The sequence below is a fragment of the Dipodomys spectabilis genome, unplaced genomic scaffold, assembly GCF_019054845.1.
Source record: "Dipodomys spectabilis isolate Male_0828 unplaced genomic scaffold, ASM1905484v1 ptg000076l, whole genome shotgun sequence".
In the NCBI taxonomy this organism is placed as follows: domain Eukaryota; kingdom Metazoa; phylum Chordata; class Mammalia; order Rodentia; family Heteromyidae; genus Dipodomys; species Dipodomys spectabilis.
Window position 1 is genome coordinate 229,064 of NW_024870753.1, and position 27,098 is coordinate 256,161.

At 40.8% G+C, this 27,098-nt stretch overlaps 1 protein-coding gene across 1 annotated transcript; it reads right to left on the bottom strand.

The window, feature by feature from the left end:
* Positions 1 to 7,057: 7,057 nt before the first annotated feature.
* CUNH11orf65 (chromosome unknown C11orf65 homolog) lies at positions 7,058 to 25,407 on the bottom strand. Its single transcript, XM_042682707.1, has 10 exons — positions 25,349 to 25,407; positions 23,855 to 23,909; positions 20,156 to 20,245; positions 15,498 to 15,590; positions 13,667 to 13,720; positions 13,327 to 13,527; positions 11,583 to 11,713; positions 9,997 to 10,167; positions 8,329 to 8,384; positions 7,058 to 7,191 (listed from the first exon to the last, which is right to left on the bottom strand). The coding sequence occupies exons 1-10, from the start codon at positions 25,405 to 25,407 to the stop codon at positions 7,058 to 7,060; spliced, it is 1,044 nt and encodes a 347-aa protein (XP_042538641.1).
* Positions 25,408 to 27,098: the final 1,691 nt, after the last annotated feature.

Genomic DNA, 27,098 nt, shown 5'->3' on the forward strand with positions numbered 1-27,098 from the left:
CCCGGGTGCTGTCCCTCAGCTCAAGGCTCAAGGCTCCTACTCTACCACTTGAGCCAAAGCGCCACTTTCAGCTTTTTCTGCTTATGTGGTACTGAGGAATTGAACCCAGCGCTTCATGCATGCTAGGCAAACACTCTACCACTAAGCCACATTCTCAGCCTCTGCCAGCATTATTGTTTTGAATTAGCAAATTACATCAGAACAGATATAATATTTGCTCGTGTATTTATCTATATGTTTTTTAGTTACCTTAAAGTATATTATAGGGGAAGTTTTGTTTGTTTTTTGTTTTTGTTTTTGTTTTTGTTTTTTTGTTGATCATGGGGCTTGAACTCTGGGCCTGGGCCGCTGTCCCTTAGCTCTTCAGCTCAAGGCTAGCACTCTACTACTACATGAACCACGGTGCCACTTCCGGTTTTCTGAGTGACTTATGGGAGATAAGAGTCTCACCAACCTTCCTGCCCAGGCTGGCTTTGAACCGTGATGCCCAGATCTCAGCCTTCTGAGTAGCTAGGATTACAGGTGTGAGCCACCAGCACCCGGCTTAGGGAAAGTATTCTCTGAAGAATAAACTTTACAGTTTAATCATAATCCCAATTTACCCCCTGAAAAAGTCAGGATTTGAGAAATAAGGCAACTTGTCCATGGCCATAAAAAGTAAAATGTAAAGTACAAGCATAAGGTAGCAGTTCCTAAGTTGATGAGATTTCAGGTGAATAGAATCTTGGGTCATTTGTTCACAAGGTTAGTAAAGACCAAAATAGAGAAGGCCCTAGAAAAGCTAATTAATTTTAGACTGCTTGAATAGGTGTGTGCAGACTAAAGGAAGGTAATAGCCGTCCCACCAGCTGTGTGCTGCTGGTTCCTCTCCAGTAACTCCTTAATCAAGTACACACTTAGGAATTCAACAATACCATCTAAAACTTCAGTGGCTCAAGCCACTAGCTACTTGGGAGGCAGAGATTGTGGGGAGGGAAGATTGTGTTTCAAGGAAGCCCAGACAAAGAAAAGTTTGCAAGGCTCATCCCAACCAGTGGCTGGGCACAGTGGTGTACACACCTGTTAGCTATGTAGGGAAGTAGAACAAAATAGGAGCCTCTTAGGTTCAGGCTGTCTCAGGCACAAAGCAAGACCTATCAGGAAAAATAACCAACACCAAAAGGGTAGGTAGAAAGACTCAGGTGATTGAGCACCTGCCTAGAAATGGTGGAGGCCCTGAGTTTGTTTGAAGTCTAATACCACCCCCTAACAAGGGAAAAATTTAGACATGCTCAAGTTCAAAATACGGTAATCCTTTAAAAAGTAAACCAATATGCTAGTTTGAACTGTGGTATTCCTAGTGTCTGAATTGCACCTTAATGAAATTATGTATTTTATGTCAGTTTGTTTCAGTATGATTTAAGAAAATTTTTAACTGTACTCTTAGCTGAATTTATTATGAAATGTTTTGAATAAATCTAAAAGGAAGCATATGCTAAGACTCATTCATTTCATTCAGATAGCAAGAATTCTCTGTGCAGGCTTAATACATTTGTGCAAAATCCCTTTGCCCTTAAAGCATCTGTGGCATAATGCAGTAATGTTCAAATACAGCCAAAAGCACTGAATTTATGAGTCAGTACTTCTACATAGAAAGAGCCTACAGAGGCTAGCATTACTTCTGTATCCAACCACATAAAGACAAAAGAATAATATGCTTCCAAGAATATAAGGATAGGGGCTGGGAAGGTGGCTCAGTGGTAGAGCACTTGCCTTGCATGCTTGAGGCCCTGGGTTCAATTCCTCAGCACCACATAAGCAAAAATAAAAAAGCCAAAGTGGCGCTGTGGCTCAAGTGGTAGAGCGTTAGCCTTGAGCTGAAGAACTGAGGGATAGTTCCCAGGCCCAGAGTTCAGGCCCCACGACTGGACCCCAAAAAATAAAAATAAGGATAAAAAGTTCCTATGAAATTTATTACACCAATTTATAAATAAGAGATAATACATCATGACTAAGTGGCTTTTTTTTTTTTTTTTTTTTTGGTCAGTTGTGGGGCTTGAACTCTGGGTTTGGGTGCTGTCCCTCAGCTCTTCAGCTCAAGGGGAATGCTCTACCACTTGAGCCACAGCGACACTTCCAGTTTTCTGAGAGGTTTATTAGAGATAAGAGTTTCATGGAGTTTCCTGCCCGGGATGGCTTTGAACCTCGATCCTCAAACCTCAACCTCCTGAGTAGCTAGGATTACAGGTGTGAGCCACCGACACCCAGCTCCAAGTGGTATTTTAACAGGAATGCCAACCAAGTTGACTAGACTGCTACCTATTGAACGTAAATGTAAAAATTCTCAAGAAAATACAAGCAAACAAGACATGAAGATAGTCACAAGTGATATAGCTCAAGATGAAGTGAAATCCTAATATTGTCAAAAAAAAAAAAAACCTAACAACAACAACAAAAAGAAAACAGCTCTGCCTCAGCACGTGATGTCCTCTGCCATCACAGATGTTGAGCAGATGACAGCATCATGCTCTTAAACTTCTAATCTTCCAGAACCCTGGGTTAGATAAAACAGTATTCTTTGTAAAATAAATAAAAATCACTTACCAGGATCAAGTGGGATCTATCCCAGGTCTGATGCAAGAAAGGTTCAGTCTTTGAAAATCAAAGGTAATGTATCATCAACAGAATGAAGTATATACAACTTCTAAGAGGATAAAGATCCTCTTATTATATAAAGAAATTGCATTCAACATCCTTCCGTGATAAAAACAGAATAGTTCAGATATGGAAGGAACATACTTCAATAAAGGAAATATATGGCAAATCCACAACCTGTTAAAGAGGAAAGGGTTTACTTTGAAGTCTGAACAGAAGAACAATAAGGATTGTCCACTTCCATGGTTTGTATTTGATACAGTAATAGAAGCATCAGGACACTTAGACGAGAAAATAAATTCAGAGGTATACCAATAAGGAAGAAGTAAATTATCATTGGAAGAAAAAAGTCCAACAAAAGACAACTGCAGTGCAATACACGTGTGGTTGCACATAGCTCTTCTGTATGTATATCCTTTGGATATATACACAAGTGCTATGACAAGATTGTGAAGTAGGTCTCTCTTCATTTTTTTGAGAAGCTTCCGTATTGATTTCTAGAGTGGCTGCAGTAATTTACATTCCTATCAACAATGTATGAGGGTTCCTCCCCTCCAGACACACACATACCCAGCAGCCTCTCTAGCATTTTTTTGGGGGGGGTGGGTCGTGGGGCTTGAACTCTGGGCCTGGGCACTGTCCCTTAGCTCTTCAGCTCAAGGCGAGTGCTCTACCGCTTGAGCCACAGCACCACTTCCATTTTTTTAGTGGTTTATTGGATATAAGAGTCTCCCAGACTTTCCTGCCCAAGCTGGCTTTGAACCGCGATCCTCAGATCTCAGCCTCCTGAGTAGCTAAGATTACAGGTGTGAGCCACCGGCGCCTAGCTCTAGTATTTCTTGATTGCCATTCTGATTGATTGGGGTGAGATGGAATTCAAGTCCAGTTTTATTATGGGACTTGAATTCTGGGCCCAAGCACTGTCCCTTAGCTTCTTTTTGCTCAAGACTAACACTGTACCATGTGAGCCACAGTGCCACTTCTGGCGTTGTCTGAGTAGTTTATTGGAGATAAGAGTCTCATGGACTTTGCTGCCTGGGCTGGCTTTGAACTGTGATCCTCAGATCTTAGTCTCCTGACTAGATAGGATTACAGGCATGAGCTACCAACACTTGACTATTTTATGGTTAAGGACATTGATTTTTTTTCAGCATACATGTCTGAAGTACAGTGTATACATCCATAGAATTATGATGAGACCTTGCATTATTGATTTATAGTAGTAAAAAAAAACACTTAGACTTGATCATCAAATCCAGTAAAGTTTCAAACTGTAACTACTATATAAAAAATCAGTGGTATTTTATACACCAGTAACAAACTTTCTGAGAAAGAAATCATGAAAACCATCCCATTTGCAGTAGTTAAAAAGAAAAAAAGACTCAGCAATGTTTAAATCAAGTACGCAAAAGAACTCTACTATGGAAATTACAATGAAAGTAATCGACAAAATGCAAATAATAGAAAAATCTCCCATATCATGGTTTGGAAAAATTAGTATTGTCCAAATGTCCATAGTACCATACATTTACAAATTCAGTTTCTATGAATATGCCAATCACATCCTCCTCTAAACTAGAAAATCAAAATGTGTATAGAAACACACATGTACACACCACCCCTAAAAGCCAAAGCAATCTTGAGCAAAAACAACAAACCTCTAGTACCTGGTTTTGAGACATCCTACAGAGTTGTAGTAACCACAGTGGGATGACTCCATAAGCTCACATATTTAGAGCCAACTGATTCTTAACAAATGTGCCAAAAGCACACTGAAGAAAGGAGAATTTTCTCATTTTTCTCTGTAGAGCTGGGAACACAAGATAACCATGTGTAAATGATTGAAACTTGACCTTCTTACCTTACACCAAAATTAACTCCAAATGGATCAAAGACCTAAGTGTAATATACAAAACTCTACAACTTACACTAGAAGAAAAACAAAATACCTCAAGATAATTAATTAAGACAATGATTTTATGGACAGGACCCCAAAAGTTAAGAAAAACAAAAATTGACAAATGAGAATAGCGTCAGAAATCAACAGATGATGTGGCATCAAACTAAAAACCTTTGTAAAAGGCAAAAAAAAAGCCAGACGCCTGGTGGCTCACGCCTGTAATCCTCGCTACTCAGGAGGCTGAGATCTGAGGATCGCAGTTCAAAGCCAGTCCGGGCAGGAAAGCCCATGAGACTCATAAATAATCTACCAGAAAACCGGAAGTGGTGCTGTGGCTCAAGCGCTAGAGCACTCGCCTTGAGCTGAAGAGCGCAAGAACAGCGCCCAAGTCCAGAGTTCAAGCCTCAAGACCGGCCAAAAAAAAAATGGCAACGAAAATAGAAAGATGAGTCAACTGACAGAAAAGGAAAAAGTTCTTGCCAGTGTACTTGCCTATCCAAGAGTTAATATACAGAATGTGTAAGACACTCAATGTATAATGTCATCCAGTTAAAATTGGGGAAATGATCTGAACAGACATCTCCAAAGTATACAAATAGAGAAATTCTATGAAGAAATGCTCATTCTGAGCTATCAGGGAAATGCAAATCAGAACCACAGTAAGGCCATCATTTCATACTAGACAGAATAGCTATTGTCCAAGAACAAAAACAAGCAAAATGAGAGCTCTTACAGTCTGCTGGCACAAATGTAAATTACAACAACTATTATGGAGACATTGAGAGGTTTCTCAAGTTGTATGGTATTTGCACATGTGAAACAACTTGCACATCTATGCAATTAATACAACACTATAAGAAAGGAAGAAATAGGAAGTGGAACAATGGGTCAAGTGGTAGAGCACTAGCTTTAAGCTAAAAAAGCTAAGAAACAGCACCAAGGCCTGGAGTTCAAGCCTCAGTATGGGCACACAGAGGAGGAGGAGGAATAGGAAGAGAAAAAGGAAGAAGAGAAGACAAGAAGAAAGCAGGACAGGCTTCTCTAACCAGAACCGTGAGAATGAATATGGTCTAATCAATGTCTTTGCATGTCTGAAAATAGAACAATCAGAATGGTTTGGGGTAGTGGATAGAAGAGGGTGAAAGAATGGTGACAGACATGACTGGCCTGAGGTACATTGTACATGTGTGTAGAAATGTTACAATGGAATACCACCACCCCCTTATAAAACTAGCATATGCTATAAAGAAATTGAAAATAAAACTACTATATGATTCAACTCTCCCACTTCAGAGTACATATCCAAAGGAAGTGAAGTCATTACACTAAACAATAAATTAATAAAATACTGGCACTTGAACATTGATTGCAGAATACTTACAGGGACCATGATAGAGGATCAACCTGGGTGTCAGCAAGGGATGGGTAAAGAAAGGCAGTGTATACATATAGTAGACTAGCACTCAGCAGTAAAGAGGAATGAAATCCTGTCATTTGCAGCAAAATGTCTGGACTGGAGGACATCATCTTATGACAAGCCTGACATGGGAAGACAAGTACAACATTTGCATTCAGATGTGAAGGTTAAAAAAGAAAATCAATCTGAAAGAATGGTGATTACTAAGAAGAGATTATGAAAAGGAAAAGCTTTTTTAAAAATTCTTTTTCTATGGTATTGAAGTTTGTACTCAAGGCCTTGTGCTTACTAGGTAGGTGCTTTACTAGGTGATCCCTTCACATTAGGTCTTTCACTTTTTACCTGAGTGAGCCTCCAATTGCAATCCTTCTACCTCTACCTCCCACATAGCTGGGATTGCTATCACATAGCACACTTGGCCCAAGAGGCTGGGCTCTTGAAGGAAGATGAACAACAGGACCAGAACACAATTAGAAGGAATAAACCCAAGTGTTCTGCAGCACTGGGCTGCACGGTTTCACCATAACCTATTGTATATTTTAGGAAGAATTAAAGGCACTCAAAGGTTCTCAACAGCAAATCATAAGAAATCATAAGAAGATGAAAACTTCACCTTCATTGTATACCCTATGTTGAAATCAACACACCATGCCTCACAAAAATGTACCATTAGCATGTTAATAATTTTTAAAATACCAGTGGAAAATTGTAGACAAAGGAAAGGTAGAAGTAATAGCTACTTGGCAATGGAATAAATGGACATAGCTCTCCCATGATTGCACAAAATACTTAAAAGGTGGCAAAATATCAATCCAATGACTACACCTAAATGTGATATCTTTATTTACAAGTGTGGTTGTCAGAGTACAACAGTTGTGTCAATTCCAGGAAGAATTTCTCTTTCCATGATCACTGCATTCAGTGAAATGTGGTATATCTTATCTGTTCAATCTTTCTCACTCAGCTGGGCTAGATTCCATGTACAGATTACATATATATTATTATATATGTTATATGTCATGGTAGTCAGAGCAAGCTGACTCTTGACTTGAACCAATAGCTGCAGGGTTTGAAGGACCAGATCTCAGAAAAGAAAGTGAAGTCGTTTATATCTCTACTCCATAAGTTATTCTAGTAGCAATTGGCTTTCCATAAACATTATTATATGGTGCTTTCCTTTGGGCCTTTGGAATATCTTCATATTGGTTAAGATTTTCCGGGGTTTGATCAAAACGGAAACCTGTGAAAAAGACCCAGAATTAGAGGCCCGGTGAGGTGAGGTAAGGTAAGATAGTCTCATTCAATATGCGATTATATGTACTGGGTGAGATCTAATCCATATTCCTCTTCACTTCTCTCAGAGCATATATGTTTGTATGCTGTTTATCTGAAGCCATATTTGCCCCCACATTAATAGCTAACTGGTTCAGGGTAAGTATTGAAATTTGCAAAGGCTCAGTTATCTTCAGCTATACAACTGAGATAATATTTTTGTGTGACATTGATGTTATGTGCTTTGAGAGAACTTAGCCTCATGTCTGGCATCTTGTGCTCCATAATTAACTATCATTGAATAGTTATTAGTTTGTTTTTGTGCCAGTCCTGGTGCTTAAACTTAGGACCTGGATGCTATCCCTGTGCTTCTTCATTCAAGTCTAGCACTGTACCACTTGAACCACAGCTCCACTTCCAGCATTTTGGTGGTTACTTAGAGATAATAGTTTCATGAAATTTCCTGGCTGGCTTTGAACCACAATCCTCAGATCTCAGCTGCCTGAGTAGCTAGATGGTGCTGGTTCTGGTTTCCAACATTTTGAAGCTTTTTGGTTTGCTTATTAAAAATTATGACTAAGGGGGCTGGAAATGTGGCTTACTGGTGGAGTGCTTGCCTAGCATGCATGAGACCCTGAGTTCAATCCCTCTGTACCACATGAATAAAATAAATTCTAAAAAAATTATGACTGAGCTCATGCTTGTAATCCTAGTTACTCAGGAAACTGAGATCTGCAGATTATGGCTCAAAGCCAGCCCAGGAAGAAAACAAATTAACCACCAGAAAACGAAGTGGAGCTGTGGCTCAAAGTGGTAGAGTGCTACTTGAGCAAAAAGAGCTCAGGGACAGCACCCTGGCCCTGAGCTCAATCCCTTCCCCTCCCCCCCAAAAAAATTATAATTCAATCCATATGCAGCTAAACAATTCGATTCCCAAGTGACAATCTTTTCTGAAAAGGTAAAAATGACTTGGTAATCTCACTCATCCCTATGCTGTGTGAGCTCTGGAAATGTTAGATGCTTAGAAATACGTTCATATGTAAGATATCATTTTTGTTCATTGAGAATTTTCCATGAAGTATTGCTAAAAAAAAAAATCACTTACCCTGGAAGTTAACTGATGAGTTGCTTGTAGCAATTTGCTTCCAATTGGCAATATACCTAAAGCACATTATAAGGACATTAAATAGACTGACTTGTGATAACTTAGTTCATGATTAATCTCAATGTTCAATTCACTTTCCTTCGTCCTTAAGCAGGCAGCTAAGGCAGCCTCCAGGACAGAATTGAAAATGTCAAACCTATCATTTGGGGCTCCCTTCCCTTTTGCCTCCCTCCAGCATGTTTCTTTATTATGAAGTTTCTTTCCTGTAAGATCCTGCATTGAGTACCTAACAAAGATGTTAGCTAATTACTTTTAAGTTAAAAATTTGGACTGAAAACTCTCAACTATAGCATCTCCAGGAAAAATGACAAGAAAACCTTTTTGATTTGCATTTCCCTCAAGAATATATTAAATAAGTTAAATTCCCATGACAGAGGGCTGGAAAGATTTTGCTCAGGGCCTCAGACCTGATAAGAGATTACTACTTAAGCCATGCCCCCTGACCCTCAGACTAAGGGTAAGGTGTGTGTGTGTATGTGTGTCTGTGTGTGTGTCTGTGTGTGTGTCTGTGTGTGTGTCTGTTTGTGTCTGTGTATGTGTGTACATGTGTGCCAGTCCTGAAGTTTAAACTTAGGGCCTGGGTACTGTCCCTAAGCTTTTTTGCCCAAGACTAGTACTCTACCACTTGAGCCACAGATCCACTGCCAGCTTTTTCATGGCTAATTGAAGATAAGAGTGTCATGGACCTTCCTGTGCAGGCTAGCTTTGAACTGTGGTCCTCAGATCGCAGCTTCCTACTTAGCTAGGATTACAGGCATGAGCCACCAGTACCTAGCTATACTTTTTTTTTTGGAGGGGGGGTTCAGTTGTGGGGCCTGAACTCTGGGCCTGGGCGCTGTCCCTCAGCTCTTCAGCTCAAGACTAGCACTCTACCACTTGAGCCACAGCACCACTTCCGGCTTTTTTCTTTTTGCTTATGTGGTGCTGAGGAATCGAGCCCAGGGCCTCATGCATGCAAGGCAAGTGCTCTACCACTGAGCCACCTTCCCAGCCCCCTAGCTATACTTTTTATACAATTACATGTTCTTAACCTTGTTTCTAAACCTCAAAGTAATAAGAGTTACACAAAGACATAAAATTAGAATCAAAACACCTTGGTCTAATTTTCTGGGTTTTTTTGTTTTGTTCCTTTGTTTCTTTCTTTTTTTCTCTTTCTTTCTTTTCTTTTTTTTTTTTTTTTTTGTCTGTCATAGGGCTTGAACTCAGCCTTGGTGCTGTCTGCTGTCGCTCAGCTCTTCAGCTCAAGGATAGTGTTCTGCCACTTGAGCCACAGCACCACTTCCAGTTTCTGGTGGTTTATTGGAGAGAAGAGTCTCACAGACTTTCCTGCCCAGGCTGGCTATGAACCTGGATCCTCAGATCTCAGCCTCCTGAGTAGCTAGGGCTCCTGAGTAATTAGAATTACAGGCATGAGCCACCAGCACCTGGCTTGGTCTAATTTTTTATATCTCTTTTTTTCTTTTTCTGCTTAGATAAATGATCCTTTTTTAAAATATTTTTTTGGAAAGAGCATGTTTGTGGACCCAAGATTCAACCTAGAAATGGGAAATGCCAGGAAGAAGGAACACATGCTTTGTCTTTGCCCCCTACGGTGGCCTATGTACTTACTCATCAAAGTTGAGTGTGTTGGTCCAGTTCAGTACTTCATCCACCTCCCACTCCATCACAGAATCTACCCCACCCTCCTCAATTGTTCTTATTAGTCCTTCAGTGGCTGTGTGAATTAAATCTATGGTTTCATAATTAGACGTCTTGGCAGCCAGGGTTCCAGTGTAGTACCTAGAGGAAAGGAAGAGACGTAGATCCTCACATGCTCTTGACAATTACTGCTGCTACCTACACATTCACACTATTTTACACGGTAAACCAAGTTTTCATTCTATATAAATGTGTCTAAAACAAGACCTCCATGTTGGAAACTTTGTGCAGGGGAGGACGCGGTGGGAAAAGAAGCAACTTAATCACATTAACCAGAGAGGTCTCATTGAAAAGTCTCTTCTCCTTATGGGCAGCCTAAGTTTATATGCATGCAGGAGAACACAGCAATGAAACCTGTTGGGATTGTTTTAAGAGGAGGAAAGTAGAGTGGGAAAGAGTGACGGAGGGGATGAGATTGATTAAGATATATTGTACACATGTGGAAATGTCATAACGAAACATCCCTTGTACAACTAATGCCAAAAATTCTGTCAGTAAGTGTGTGTGTGTGTGTGTGTGTGTGTGTCCTAGGGCTTGAACTCAGGGCCTGGGCTAGCCTACCACTCTACCACTTGAGCCTAGCTCCACTTCTGGCTTGTGGATGGTTAATTGGAGATAAAAGTCTTATGAACTTTCCTGCCTTGGCTGGCTTTGAACCATGATCCTCAGATCTCAGCTTCTTGGGTAGTTAGGATTATAGGCATAAGCCTGTAAGGACTCAGCTTTGAGATACAAAGAAAAAAAACAGCTTACCTAATCACTGAATCATAAAAATATGGAAAAGAGCTTAGGCACCAAATAACAAACCCACTCATTTGATAGGCAAGGGAATAGTTGGGGGATTCAGTTACTTCTACCAGATATTTTTCATATGTTTTCTTCTTTCTTTTTAAAAAGAATCAGTTGTTGGCGGCTATTATTCTCATTTCTGCCTTTTTTTTTTTTTTCAGATGAAGACATTGAGATTTGGAAATTTTTCAGGACCATGATATAGTAAATACCTAGAAAGCCAGTATTCAAACTTGACTAAGTCCAGCCACCAACTTTGATATTATTTTGATCTCCTATCTGTACATGCACCAAACCAGTGAGTACAGATAAGTCAACAGCTCTTACTAAGGACACTGGAGCACAGTCATGCATTGCTCCTCAGCCAGGAAGAAATGTCCTGAGAAATGTGATGCCAGTTGATTTTCTCATATAATTATTGGGGTGTATGTACACAAACCTGGCTTTGTTAACTACTATACACCAAAGGCTATGTGGCATAGCTGTGGCTTCTAGGTTACAAACCTGTACAGAGTGTGACTGTCATAAAATCTGAAGGTCAACCTTCTGTTCCACTCATTCACATGGTCAGTCTTCATGCCGGAATGAAAATGTCATATTACAGCAGCTTTAGGAGTCTTGAAACCAAGTAATATAAATTCTCCACATTTGTTTTTCTTTAGATACTATATGTTTCATTAGTCAGCCTAAGTCGGACACCTACTTACATCTGTTTCATCCATTCTATCTTTTTAATCTTCCTTTTCTTTTCTATATCCTGCCTTCTCTTCAGCTTAGAGAAATGGAATTCTGTTTCCTTTTGGCTTTCCACGATCTCATTGTCTGTTGGTAACCAAAACTGTTGAGAAATGAAAATGAATAGGCCAAGTGTTGCAATATGGGTTGTGTGTTTAGCTTGCTATAGACAGGAGCTTGTATGTTCAGTAGGAACAGAAGAGGGAGTCTACCGTCCCAATGACACATTGAAATTTCAGAAGTGTATGCATAGAAGAAGATCACATACTTTATACTGAGGTATTTCATAAGTATTCAGTGAATGAATGAATGAACGAATGAACAAGTCAGTGTATCTTTAGGGTACATGAGGTAGTTCACTGCTTGTCCTACAAAATTAAGTGAGGAGATGGGTGGAGAGGGGAAGGGTAGGTAAGAATGATGATATGGGTAACATTGATCAAGGTGCATTGTATTCATAAACTGCTTTGTTGAATGGCAACTCCTTTATACAACTACTTAAAGATAATAATTTTTTAAAGAGTGGCTGTTGGGACTGGGAATGTGGCTTAGTGGTAGAGTGCTTGCCTGGCATGCATGAAGCTCTGGGTTCAATTCCTCAGTACCACATAAACAGGAAAACCAGAGGTGGTGCTGTGGCTAGCCTTGAGCAAAAGAAGCTCAGAGATAGTGCCCATACCCGGGGTCCAAGCCCCAGGACTGAAATAAAAGAGTATGTTGTATCATCTCAGATGAGTATACCTAGGCTACCATTGGTACTTTTTGGCTTTTGATGATGTCAGACTGGGAGGAGCACAGACACCCAACAGAACATAGAGGTACAACTATGACTAAGACTTCGTCCACATGACATTTATCTTCTAGTTGGTTGCCTGTTTTCCCACTTCTAATCCATGCCTACACCTGTACCATCCAGTAGCATCAAGGGGAGCCTTTATTGCCTTTATGACAACACTGCCTGCCCTGTGAAACCACCAAACATACCGACTGCATTCTACCTAGGGGTCCTGTTTGCCTCCACTGTCTTTCTAAGTGAAAGGTGGATCATGGGGGGTGAGGGTGAGGAGAAGGGATGGCCACCTTTACCATTGCTTCAACTGACCCATGACTGATGCTTTGCAGAGGACTGAATCCACATGGTAGTCACTTTCAACCTTTTATATTTACCGTCTAAGTATACCATCCACATCGTACAACCTGCATATCTAACCTGCTGAGTCCACAGAGAGCCTAGTTTCAAAGCTAGGTATTGAAAATAGAAGCAAATGTTCAGAAAAGCAGATTATTTTGCTATCCTTAGAATATCTGTAATGCCTCAGTAGCTGGAAACTTTTATCAACTAAATTGCTAGCAATTACTATTTTTAAATTTAAGGGTTCAAGACAGATATCAATAGCTCATATCTGTAAGCCTATCTACTCAGGAGGCTGAGATCTGAGGATCATGGTTCAAAGCCTGCCTTGGCAGCAAAGTCCATGACATATCTATCTCTGATTAATCACACACACACACAGAAAAAGCCAGAAATGGAGCCGAGGCTCAAGTGGTAGAACACTAGCCTTGAGCAACAAATCTCAGGGACAGTGCCTGGGCCCTGAGGTCAAGCCCCAGGACCAGTAAAATAAATACATAAAAACTGAAAAATTCAGGTTTCAAATGGCATGGATTTTTAAATACATAAAATTAAAAAATTATTACTATAGTTTTGCTCCTTACTCTTTCAGAGACAGGCCTCCATCCATTGTTTTCCACACGCCGGTACCAGCCACTCCGATCTGTGTCCTTAATTCTATTATTTTTGTTGTGAGACAGGTGTTTTGCCACAAGTTTTGTGTAATCTCTAGGGCTGTTAGCACACAAGTCTTCAACGTGTCTGTGAGTAAAAATTTTATAGTATATTTCAGGTGGAAACTTCACCTGTGGATGGAAAAGTTCAAAATACCATTGTAATGCAGTTGCAGACAATGGTTTACAATTTTATTTTTTTAAGTCACAGCTTTCCAGTTTCACATAAACATGCTTTGCAACCACCACATTAGAACTCAGGTGTACTTACCCCACCTAATCTGAATCGTACGTAGATGCCAGCAGCTGCATCCAGAAGCTCAGCCTAAAAGACATCAACATACTGTAGATATCAGCAAATACTTCTCACTCTATTATTTCTTTTTTTAATATATATTTTTATTGTAAAGATATTGTACAGAGGGGTTACAGTTACATGAGCAAGGTAATGAGTCCATTTCCTATGGAGCATTGTTATACCCTCCTTTATATTTCCCCTACCATCCCTTTCCTCCCCACCTCCCCAACTCTTCCCTCCCCTTTCCCACTACCCCTTCCCCCCCCCTCCGTAAAATTGTAAAGTTCGTTATCAACATACTGTCTTGTAGGTCGCATTGTTACAATGAGTCATCCTGTATCCTTGTTTTTTCACTCTATTATTTCATGATAGCTTCTGAGTATTATTTCTAGAAGATGTTTTTGTGCCAGTTCTGGGGCTTGAACTCAAAACTATGGTTGCTATCCCTGAGCTTTTTTGCTCAAGGCTAGCATGCTACCATCTGAGTCACAGCTCCACTTCTAGTTTTTTTAGGTGGTTAATTGGAGATAAAAAAAATCTCAGGGATGGGGCTGGGAAGGTAGCTCAGTGGTAGAGTGCATGCCTTGCAAGCATGAGGCCCTGGGATCGATTCCTCAGCACCACATAAACAGAAAAAGCCGGAAGTGGTGCTGTGGCTCCAGTGGTAGAGCGCTAGCCTTGAGCTGAAGAGCTGAGGGACAGCGCCCAGGCCCAGAGTTCAGGCCCCATGACCGGCAAAAAAAAAAAAAAAATCTCAGGGACTTTCCTTCCCTGGGCTTGCTTCAAACCATGATCCTCAGACCATGGTTTCCAGAAACCTTGGCAGGGGTGATTTGGAGTATGAAAACGTTGATCTGGGTGATGCTTACACATGTGTTTACATTGTGATGACTCCTGTATTTGTACTTTATGAACCTTCAACTTGTGATGGTGTAATAAGATGGTTTAATTTTATATATATATATATATGTATATATATATGTATATATATATATATATACATATATATATGCAGTACTGGAGATTGAACTGAACTGAAGACCTCATGCTTGCCAGGCAAGCACTATACATGACCATGTTACCATCTCCTTTTTTACTTTAGTTTTATTTATCAGACAGATCCTCTTACTTTTGTCTGGGACTAGCCTTTGTTCATGATCCTTCTACCTCTATCACCTCGTATTATAGGTATTTTATGTCCAGCCATCATTTTCTATGTATTTATACATTATGGGCTTTCAACATGTAATACTTCAATAAAAAAAAGTTTTTAAAAGAAGCCAGAAGCTGGTGGCTCATGCCTGTAATCCTAACTACTCAGGAGACTGAGATCTGAGGATAGAAGTTTGATTCCAGCCTGGACAAGAAAGTTCATGAGAATCTTATCTCCAATAAAAAGAAAAAAGCCAGAAATGGTGCTGTGGCTTAAATGGCGAAATGCTAGCCTTGAGCAAAAGAAGCTCAGGGACAGCACCCAGGCCCAGAGTTCAAGCCCTAGGACCAGCCACCACCCCCAAAAGAAAAGTTTTTAAAAGAAACAAATATTGGCAAATATTGGCATCTTGATCAACTCGGGGGGGGGGGGGGGGGAGAGGGTGCACTCTACCACTTCTGGCTCTTCTTGGTGGTTAATTAGAGGTAAGAATCTCAAGGACTTACCTGCCCAACCTGGCTTTGAACCATTATCCTCAAATCTGTTTCCTGAGTAGCTCAGATTACAGCCATTGAACCACCAGCCCACAGCCTTAACCACACATTCTTAAGAAAAAGAAAAGTATGTTATGTCAATAAATAACATCCTTACCTCTTTAGGATTAATGAATCTCACTATCTGACGCGGCTCTCCTTGTCTTCTTAAATCAATCAGATTTTTAATATGTTGGAATATACAAGCATTCTAAAGGTTCAAATACATAAGATTTCATGGTAAAAATGGGATTTTCTGTTTCTTATCAGCTATTGGCTTACTAGGGAAAAAACAAACAACAATAAAAATAGTGTTTGTGATACAAACTAGATTTTAGAATATTACCCATTCAGGGTTTGTTTTGATAAGCTAGACAATAATGCATTGTTCGACAAAAAAGTTTTACTCTTAAATTTATACATGTACCTCTGTTGGCTATTGATAAAATATCCAAAACTTGAGTCCCATCTGAATAATTCTTCAGAATATTTTAGGATGAAACAAAATACAAGCAATGGTCAAGAACACCAGGATTTCGGGCTGGGAAGGTGGCTCAGTGGTAGAGCGCTTGCCTTGCATGCATGAGGCCCTGGGATTGATTCCTCATCCTCAGTACCACATAAGAAAAAAAAAGCTGGAAGTGGCACTGTGGCTCAAGTGGTAGAGTGCTAGCCTTGAGCTGAAGAGCTGAGGGACAGTGCCCAGGCCCAGAGTTCAGGCCCCAGGATGGGACAGAAAAAAGAAAAAACACCAGGATTTCATAATATTATCTGCATTCAATTGTTGGTATTTACTGTGTGATGAAGAACAACTTGCTGGACATCTCTGTATTCAGTTTCTTTACTTAAAACATGGGAATGAGAGTAGCTATCTCACATGGTTATAGTGAAGAACAAATGTGTCACTATTGTGACACAGAAAGCACTCACAAGAATATGAGACCCTATCCAAATTATAACTAAAGTGAAAAGGAATGGGGGTGTGGCTTAAGTAGTACTACCCCTGCCTAGCCACTACAAGGTTCCAAGTTCAAATACCAATACTACAACAAATAATAAGAAATAAGAGGGGAAATAATTCCTAGAATCAAATGAAGTACAAAGAGTTGGAGGTGTGGCTCTGTTGCTAGAGTGCTAGCAAATGAGCAAAAGCATCAGGTACTGAGTTCAAGTTCCATCTTGGACCAAAAACGAAAATAAAATACTGGAACCTTTAAGATATGGCAAAGGAACAGGCAAAAGGAAAGTTTACAGTGCTTTGAGCAAGTATATTAAAAATAATCAGCCAGGCTCAGTGGCTCATGTGTGAAAGCCCAGCTACTTGGGTGGTATACCAAGAATCTATCTCTGCCGGGTGCTGGTGGCTCACACCTGTAATCCTAGCTACTCAGGAGGCTGAGATTTGAGGATCACAGTTCAAAGCCAGCCCAGGCAGGAAAGTGAGACTCATCTCCAATAAATCACTAGAAAACTGGAAGTGGTGCTGTGGCTTAAGGGGTAGAGCATTTACCTTGAGCTGAAGAGCGTAGGGACAGTGCCCAAGACCAGAGTTCAAGCCCCACGACCAAAAAACAAAAAAACTAAAACAAGAATCTATCTCCAAAAACAAGAACAAAAGCTTGGCAAGGTGGCACACACCAGTAGTCACCATTACAAGTTAGAGCTAAATAGAAGAATTGTGCTTCAGTCTTGCTAGGAAAAAAAAGAAGAAGAAGAAGACCTTATCTGAAAAATAATTAAGGCAAAATGGGATTGGGACATGTCTCAAATGGTATAGCTTGCCTGTCTAGCAAGCATAAAGCCCCAAGTTCAAACTCTAGCAGTACCTCAAAAATAGATCTCAAATATCCTAATGGTTCACCTCATACTCTTAGCAAAAATTCAAGATCAAACCAAAGCCAATATTAGTAGCTGGAAAGAATATTAATACATAAATTAAAGAGACAGAAACTAAAAACCATTACAAAGAATAAACCAGAAAGTTGACTCCTTAAAAAAGATAAAACAAGGGACTGGGCTTATGGCTTAGTGCTTGCCTAGCATGCATGAGGCCCCGGGTTCAATTCCTCAGTACCACATGTACCACATACTATGTACTACGTACACAGAAAAAGCTGGAAATGGTGCTGTGGCTCCAGTGCTAGAGTGCTAGCCTTGAGCAAAAGAAGCTCAGGGACAGTACCCAGGCCCTGAGTTCAAGCCCCAGGACTGGCAAACAACAACAACAGAAAAGACCCCCAATAGCCAAAGTAATCCTGGACAAAAAGCAATGCTTCAGTATTACAATACTGGACTGCAAATTACACTACCGAGCCAGGATAATGCTACAGGCCCAAAAACATGCACATAGATCAGTGTAATATAAGAGAAGTTATAGAAATAAATCCACTAAGCCACAGCCATCTGATTCTTCACAAAGCAGCCAAAAATATACATTGGAGAAAGAGAGCTCTTCAACAAATGATGCTGGGAAAATGGCTGTCTGCGTATAGAAGACTCCAACTAGACTTTTCTCCCTACTCAAAAGTCAATTCAGAATGGCTTTAAGATTTATTTGATTAACTGGAGCAGTGTTCTAGAAACAGATGAATACGATTTCACACAAAACCACCAACACAGATTCAGGAGTATAGTTCAGTGGTAGAGAACTTGCCTCGCATATGTGAGGCCCTGAGTTCAATCCCAGCATCACACATGTATTATCTATCACACACAAAATATCACCAAACACAGGCAAGTTGTTACTTTTTTGTTTTTTGTTTTTGGTCAATTGTAGTTGACCTCTGGGCCTGGGCGCTGTCCCTCAGCTCTTCAGCTCAAGGCTAGTGCTCTACCACTTGAGGCACAGTGTCACTTCTGGTTTTCTGGTGGTTTATTGGAGATTAGAGTCTCATGGACTTTCCTGCTCGGGCTGGCTTTGAACTGTGATCCTCAGATCTCAGCCTCCTAAGTAGCTGGGATTATAGGCGTGAGCCACTGGTGCCTGGCAGATTGTTACTATTTTTTTATTTTTTATTTATTTTTTTTTTGGGGGGTCCGGTCATGGGGCCTGAACTCTGGGCCTGGGCGCTGTCCCTCAGCTCTTCAGCTCAAGGCTAGCGCTCTACCACTTGAGCCACAGCGCCACTTCCGGCTTTTTTCTTTTTGCTTATGTGGTGCTGAGGAATCGAACCCAGGGCCTCAGGCATGCAAGGCAAGCACTCTATGACTGAGCCACCTTACCAGCCCCCGGCTTTTTTCTTTTTTGCTTATGTGGTGCTGAGGAATTGAACCCAGGGCCTCATGCATGCAAGGCAAGCGCTCTGCCACTGAGCCACCTTCCCAGCCCTACTATTTTTTTTAAAAGGAAGGCTTTTTCAGTTTTTGGCAGGGTGGGAGGGGGGGTGGGGGGGGGGGGCGGGTAGTATGGGAAGGGATTGGAAGGGGAAACAAAGGAGGAGGCTACAATGCTTGATAAGAAATGTACTCATTAGCCGGGCGCTGGTGGCTCACGCCTGTAATCCTAGCTACTCAGGAGGCTGAGATCTGAGGATCTCGGTTCAAAGCCAGCCCGGGCAGGAGAGACCATGAGACTCCTATCTCCAATAAACCACCAGAAAACCGGAAGTGGCGCTGTAGCTCAAGTGGTAGAGCGCTCGCCTTGAGCTGAAGAGCTGAGGGACAGCGTCCAGGCCCAGAGTTCAAGCCCCACAACCGACAAAAAAAAAAAAAAAGAAATGTACTCATTATCGTGCCCATGTAATTGTAACCCTTCTGTACAGTATTTTCACAATAAAAAAAGAATAAAAGTTGTCATAGATAATAAATAATAAGCACTAAAAGATGGCCTCAAATAAAAATAATAATCAATTTGTGACTTTTAAACCTGTTGGCTTTTGTGTTTGTGGGTGCACGAATACACATCGTGTGCACCACATGTCAGTCTGAGAGTTTGAACTCAGAACGCAGAACTAAGCCAGGTTCTGGTGGCTCACGCCTGTAATCCTAGCTTACTCAAGAGGCTGAGATCTGAGGATCATGGTTCAAAGCCAGCCTGGGCAGGAAAGTCCATGTGACTCTCATCTCCAATAAACCATTAGAAAACCGGAAGTGGTGCTGTGGCTCAAGGGATAGAGCACTTGCTTGGAGCTGAAGACTGCAGGGACAGCACCCAAGCCCAGAGTTCAAGCTCCACGACCGACCAAAAAAAAAAAAAAAAAAGAACTCAGAGCTACTACTCTACCACTTGAGCCACATCTCCATTTCAGTTTTGGGTATTTTATTAGCGATAAGAGTCTTACAGACTTTGCTGCCTGGGCTTGGCTTTGAACCATGATCTTTAGATTTCAGCCTCCTGAATAGCTAGTATTACAGATGTGAGCCACAGGTGTCCAGCTGAAACCTTTTAAAGAAAAGTGTTGTCCACAGTTCTGTAAATAATAAATAAACTACTGAATTTCAGAATTTCGGTATATCTTCAGGTTTTTCCAAGATGAATTGTGTGTGTGTGTGTGCGCGCACACACACGTGCACGCTCGTGCTTGTACAGGGGCTTGAATTTAGGGTCTGAGTGCTATCCCTTAGTAGGCTGGCACTATCACATGAGCCGTACTCCACTTTCAGCTTTTTGTTGGTTAATTAGAGATCAGAATCTTACATTGACTTTCCTGCTACAGCTATACAGATCTCAGCCTCCTTAGTATCTAGGATTATAGGAGTGAGCCACCAGCACCTGGCTACAAAGCTGAATTTTGTGACATCCAGATACCACCACAATAAAGCTGCTAAGAAACTCACAACAAAACATTTCCAGGCACTCTGGATGACTCTTGCTGCTCCATCCTCCTTGATAGACGATAGGGTATCTTCCTGGGTCACCTCAGACTCCTAAATAGCAACAAGCAAAATTAATATATTTAAAATCATTTTAGATGCTCCATGAGCAAACTTTTAAGTAGAGCTCAATAGAAATTCAATAAAGGGGGAGGGCACCCAGTGGCTGACACCTGTAATCCTAGCTGCCCAGGAGGCTGAGACCTGAGAATCATGGTTCAAAGCCAGCCCAGGCAGGAAGGAAAGTCCATGAAACTCTTACCTCCAGTTCACCACCAGAAAACCAGAAGTGGTGCTATGGCTCAAAGTGGTAGAGAGCTAGCCTTGAGCAAGAGAGCTCAGGGACAGCACCCAGTCCCTGAGCTCAAGCCCCACAACTGACCCCCCCAAAAAAAAAAAAATCAATAACGGTGTTTAAATGAAAAATGAGGTTTGGTAGCAAAATCACTCTAATACAAAAAGTCACCTGTCAACTGATAGTTTTTTTTCTTCTAATTTCAACAGTGTTATAGAGTTCAATATGCTTCTATTAAATAGGAGGGGACTGAGCTTCGAGGTCTATGAGCTCTAATACAGGGCTCCATCCAGTGTGATCATCTTTAGAGTCTATAACATTTTTATATTTACCATGTACGTTGAGGTGACTTTTGTTACAATATCTCATGGCTGTCAAGAATTTGTTTTTTAAAGCAGCCGCAGGGAGCGCTGCCATGCATGGATCTCAGGGAGTACATCTGCCTTTTCATGTTTCACTCTCTTTTCCCCTTGAAAAAACACAACACAACGCTGGAACAATCCTAAAATGGTTGGGATCCAAATCTATACTTCCTATTTTATTTCCTTCGCTGCATCTTAAATGACTTACAAGTGTATTGCAGGTTTTTCACCAATTCCGTAATTTTGATTTTCATTTTTACCTGTGCTCTTATACTGAGGGAGAAGACAAAACCAAAACATCTTTATAGGGGTGCATGGAGGGCGTGGGCTCCTAAAGGCCCCACCCAGGCAAGGCTCAGACCAGCTGCCAGAGAGGGGAGCGGAGAAGAATGAGGGGTTAGAGGAGCAGGGGTACCGTCTCAGAGGGAGAAAACTCCATCCTTCAGTGCCCAGGTCCACCGCCTGGCTGGCCTTGTTTCCTTGGTAACCACGCAGAGGTAAATGACGCACTTCTTTGTTCCGCCTCCTAGGACCCGCCCACCTCTAACCCCCAGCTCCCCGCAGCTTTCCACTTGGGAGGGACTTATCCTTGGCTGGGAGGGGGTCATCTCATGAACTCAAACCTGTACCCTAAAGTTAGACTATTAGAAACCGTCACTTCCCATGTCTTTGAGGTAAAGGAGTCTGGAAAGGAAATCAAAATGATTGCCTAGAAATTGTTTATAAAGCCTGGTGGTCATTTCAACCAAGAGAAACAGTGGGATGGTTTCTATTTAATGAAGTCAATGAGTTCCCTTGTGAATATGAATGCTAGCCTTAAGTGATCTGACAGGCCTTGCTCAAAGTCAAGAATCAGCTGACTGCAGTCCTTTGTCATTGCTAAACCTAAATCCCTTAGCTAATAAAGCGAAAACCAGCTTTGAAGTGAACATAGCCAAGTCCTTAGATGAGTTTTCAAGTATGAGTATCCAACGCATTCCGAATATGAGTATGGAATGCGAAATATCCAATTTGGGGCAGTTCTTAAGCGGTAAACTGTCACAATGGAAAAGACTGGTGTTTAGAACAGCTAATCTTCCTCCCTGACTCCTCCCACACATCCAGGGCACATTTTTTTCCTATATAATAATCATATTTGTATGGAAAAAAGTAATCTGGAAGTTAATTCAGCGATTGGCTGAGCTTCCAGTGTTCTTATTAAAAACCTTTATGGCAATCATAGTATGTAGAGGATGAATTGCTTCCCTAACATGTAGTTTGTTACCTTCGTGGATTAATACGCTGTAATCATAAATAAATACCAAAAAATGCAGAAGGGAAAGCACACATTATGTATGCCTGTAACTTTTCATCTAGCACAAACCAGGTTTAGAATTTTAACTTCCAATCTCCCAAAAAACACAACCAACATAAACACAACTCAGTGCCTCAAGACTGTACCTCAAAGTGGTTAGACCAATAGATTTAAACATTACCACAGTTTAGAAATTTAAAATTAAAGTTGGGCACTGGTGGTTCATGCGTATAATCCTAGCTATTCAGGAGGTTGAGATTTGAGGATCGTTGTTTGAAACCAGCCCAGGCAGAAAGTCCATGAGACTCTTATCTTCAATTAACCACCATTATTTTCAATTAACCACCAGAAAACTGAAGTGGTACTGTGGCTCAGAGTGGTAGAGTGTTAGCCTTGAGTAGAAAAGCTTAGGGACAGCACCTCGGCTCTGAGTTCAAGCCCCATGACTAACAAAAGAAAAAAAAATTAAATACTATGAAACTAATTCAATAATTCAAAACAATTTTTAATGTTGAGAATAAAATATAAAACATTTAATGCATAAAACCTCGTTTAAACACTTTAACAATAAGCTCTGCATATTTTAATGTAGTGTTTAAGATAGTTTTGCTTCCTCGTTATCAGGGAAGAATTTCTCTTTACCAACCATATAAAGGTAAGAAATAGAAGCCAGGGGTAGGTGCCCTTTCATTTTGGCTGTTCAATAGAGTGAGATCAAGATTCAAAGTGAGCCTCTGCAGAAAAGACATGTGAGACATCACCAATTAGCCAGCAAAAAGTCTGAAATAGAGCTGTGGTTCAAGTAGGAGAGCACTAGCCTTGAAAGAAAAAGAAAAGAAAAAAAATAAAGCTCAGGGATAGCACCCATCCCTGAATTTAAGAACCATGACCAACACACACACACACACACACACACCCCTTTAAAAAAAGAGTTGATATGAGAAAGGATACATTCTTCCAATGTAGTGGGAGAGAATGCACAATTAAATCCTATTTCTTTCCCTTGCACTTTCGCACTGGACAAACTCCAACAATAGACAAGGCTGTCCGGGAGCATGACATCTTTTAAGATTGTAGAATGTATTTCATGTAGTTAAAATAAAGAAAAAACTCAAAGTTGCCAGGCTTGGTGACAGGTCTGAAATCTCATGTCTGCCATACCAGCACTGGGAATGCTGAGGCAGGAGGATTTTTTTTTTCTTTTTTAACATTTTATTATTGCTATCTTTAAGTAGTTATACAAAGAAGTTCCTATTCTACAGAACAGTATATGAGTACAAGTGTCTGATGACATTGTCACCCATTGCTGGCAGGAGGATCTTGATGTTGAGGCCAGCTATGAACTGGGCAAGGCCTTTTTATGAGTCCCAGTTTTGCTCCTTCTGAAACCAGCTCAATTTCTGTCTGACTAATCTTGCACCAATGTTACTGGGCCCTACAGGTCCCAGTCCTGTATCTGTTACCATTTGCAAATCCAGTGTGGATAAAAATATTTGCTCAAACAGGCCAGGGGCTTAGCTTAGTGAATGATGCTTGCCTAGCAAGCCTGTAGGCCTGAGGTGTACCCCAACCACTACAGCAATAAACAAAAGCCCCAGACGTTTGCTCAGACAAAGCATAAATGTAAGGTATCTTGGAATATCAGAGAGAATATACTCACAACTCCCATATAGAACAAGAGATCAGCTTTAAGGGCATAGTGGGCTCCTTACCTCATTCTGCTGGAGTCCCTGGAGCTCCGTGTACACCTTGATTTCTATGCCAGGACTGCCAAAAGGAAAATTCCTTGGGCCAATAATTTATTCCAATTTATTTGAGTGATGCACAAATCACACAGCTTCCTGAACCAAAGTGTGTTCTGCAAACCCGCAGTCAACCCCCCAGGTCCTACAGCATTTATAGCAAAACACAAACAAGGCCTAGAATACAACTTAACTGGCCATAGCCTAGTCCTGCAGTCATTGTGCACTGGCCACAGTCTAATCGTGTAGTCAATTTATTGCACCTTAACTCATGAATTGTTTGCAACCTAATCAGTGAACTGGCTACTGGGGCTGCTGTAACTGAGCCAAAGTTGAGTTCTTGATGAAACTCTGCATGGGTGGGCTCTGCTGGGCGGAGGGCAGAGAAGACTTGGAACAGCTGAGCTTGGGTTTTAGTGACTCAGGCATAATTCCACAGAGGTTGATACCCCATAGGGGAAAGTAGTTCCTGGAAATAGTAAACTATAGTTCTGCACAAGAAATGAGGATTTTTTTTTTAAATGTAGGGGTTGGCTAACTTTCGTTTGATGTCAGATATATGTCAGTACCACAAGGATACGTCCTTTTCTTCCAGGTACAAATGTTATGTAGTTCTAACCTTGGCCTCAGACTGCCTTTCCTTCATGCTGCCTTCTCTTGTATTTTCGGGATCAACTGGAAAGAATAATGTCCATGCAGGAGGTGTGGTGCAAATGGTGGAGCCACCTGCCTTCCAAAGTTGTAAGTTCAAGCCCCAGTGCTGCTAAAAGAAATTAACTTGGCATTGAGTCCATTGTTTTTCTATAATATTATTTCTCTCCCATGCGAGTCAGAGTGGTGGTGATAAAAGTTTTGGCATTTATTTATGAACACAATTATGACTAACTCAGTTACAGAAATACCACGGGTTCAAGTGGTGGCAATTGCTTTAAAAAAAAAACCAATGGATCTTTTCAAATTTTATTTCGAAAAACTGTGATTCATTTTTAAAGTGTTTGCAATAAAATTGTGATGTAAAATTATAGACACAAAAGTTAAAAAAACAGTATAATGGGAAACAAAAATATCCGTTTTCTTTTCCATCTTTTGTATGTATGTTGTACTTTGACAGTTGAAAATTTACAATTTGAATCATATATATGGTAGAAAAGCAACTTAAATACTATAAAAAGGCATAAAATAAAAAAGTAAAGATTCTTCTCCTCATTCTTTTTTTCAGACAGATACTCCTTCTACACTTCTACACTTCCCAACATTTTGGTTTTGACATAAATGGCTTCACATTATATTTACAGACACAATCATAGAAATCTCTCATGATAGTGCTGTTGAAACAACTTAATTCTTTATAATGTTTACCCACAATTCCTTCATTTAGCAGTATCCAGGCAATACCCTAATGATGCTCCTCAAGGTGTTTCTGGGTTGTGGAAATGAATATGCTGTCTGCTCCTTCAGACTAACTTTGTGTCCTTTGTGTCCAGCCAGAAGGTGACAAGCTGAGCTGTGACCTCCACCTTCATGTCATGATGGACTGCAACCTCTGAGCACAAACAAACCCCTCTTCCTTTAGCATGTTTTGTTCTCCAGTCTTCTGTCACAGAGACAGAAAAGGAACACACAAGTCTCCTTTTTATCTCTTTCCTGTTCAACTTGCTTTCAAGTATTACAACCTTTTGGTCTATCAAGGTGATATCAAGGTAAAAGATTTAAACTAGCTGGGCACTTGTGGCTCATACCTGTAAGTTCAGGAGGCTGAGATCTGAGGATTGTGGTTCAAAGCCAGCCTGGGCAGGAAAGCCCCTGAGACTCTTATCTCTGATTAACCATCAGAAAACCAGAAGTGGACCTGTAGCTCTTCAGTGGGAGAGTGCTAGCCTTGAGCAAAAGAGCTCAGGGACAGCACTCAGGCCCTGAGTTCAAGCCCACTACAAAAATAAAATAAAACATTAAAAGATGCAAAGTGTTTCTAGCAGGTATCTGACAGTTGAGGGGAATAGGGAGAACTTTTCTTTCCATAATCCCAATTTTGATAAGCTCCAACCTTTATGTGCAAAGTTTGTAAGAAATACACTCCAGAGGGTGTGGGTGAAGGGCGTGGTCTCCAGACAGCCAGTCCTTTATGTCACATTTGCACACTCAAATTTAAACAGCTGCTCAGACGCTTGGCTTGACCATAAGGTTCTGAAGTTTGGCTTGGCTTTTGTCTAGTTACAAAACCAGCCCTGTGTGTTCTTTCTGTTCTTCAGGAAGAACAGGCAGGGCCAGATGGCAATTGTGTTTTCAAGATTAAATATTTCAATTAGGGGAGTAAGTCTTTTTACACTGGGAGTTTGGATAATTCTTTTTTTTTTTTTTTTTTTTGGTCTGTCATGGGGCTTGAACTCAGGGTCTGGGCGCTGTCCCTGAGCTCTTTCACTCAAGGCTAGCACTCTCCCTCTTTGATCCACAGTGCCACTTCCATTTTGGGGTGGTTAATTGGAGGTAAGAGTTTTATGGACTTTCCTGCTGTGGCTGACTTTGAACTAGGATCCTCAGATCTCAGCTTTCTGAGTAGCTAGATCACAGCACCTGGCCACATAATTCTGTCAGCAGGTGAATCTTAGATCGAAAGTACTCCAAAATCAAATTGCTAATCTAATCTTAGCAGTGCAAGGCAGCCCACAAAATAGAGGACAAGGGGAGTGAGGAATGAATAGTGGCCTGTTTTTGGCTTATGAGTAACTCCCAGGACTCTGGGTTTCCTGGAGATGCTATACAAGTTTCCATATCTGCAAGGATCATTTTTAAAAGTTAATAATAATTCAGAATTCCTGCCACTACACTTACTGTTCACAGTTCACTACAGAGCCAATGAAAGATGCCCACAGGGTACCATGAGCTACACTAAGGACTGAAGCCCTGGATAGGGCATACAACCAGAGACTAGAAATCACCAACTTGAGGCACAATTCTTTCTTAATTTTGTTTCAGGCTTTGGAAAAAAATTAACCAAAAAGATATGAATAGGGTTTTAAAATAATACAGCATATGTGCTAGTACTGGGGTTTTAACTCAGGGCCTCACTGTCCCTTAGCTTTTTTTTTGCTCAAGGTTGATAGTCTAACACTTGAAACACAGCTCCATTTCCAGCTCTGTACTGGTTAAATGGAGATAAGAGTCTCTCAGATTTTTCTACCCAGGATTGCTTCGAGCCATCATCCTCAGATCTGAG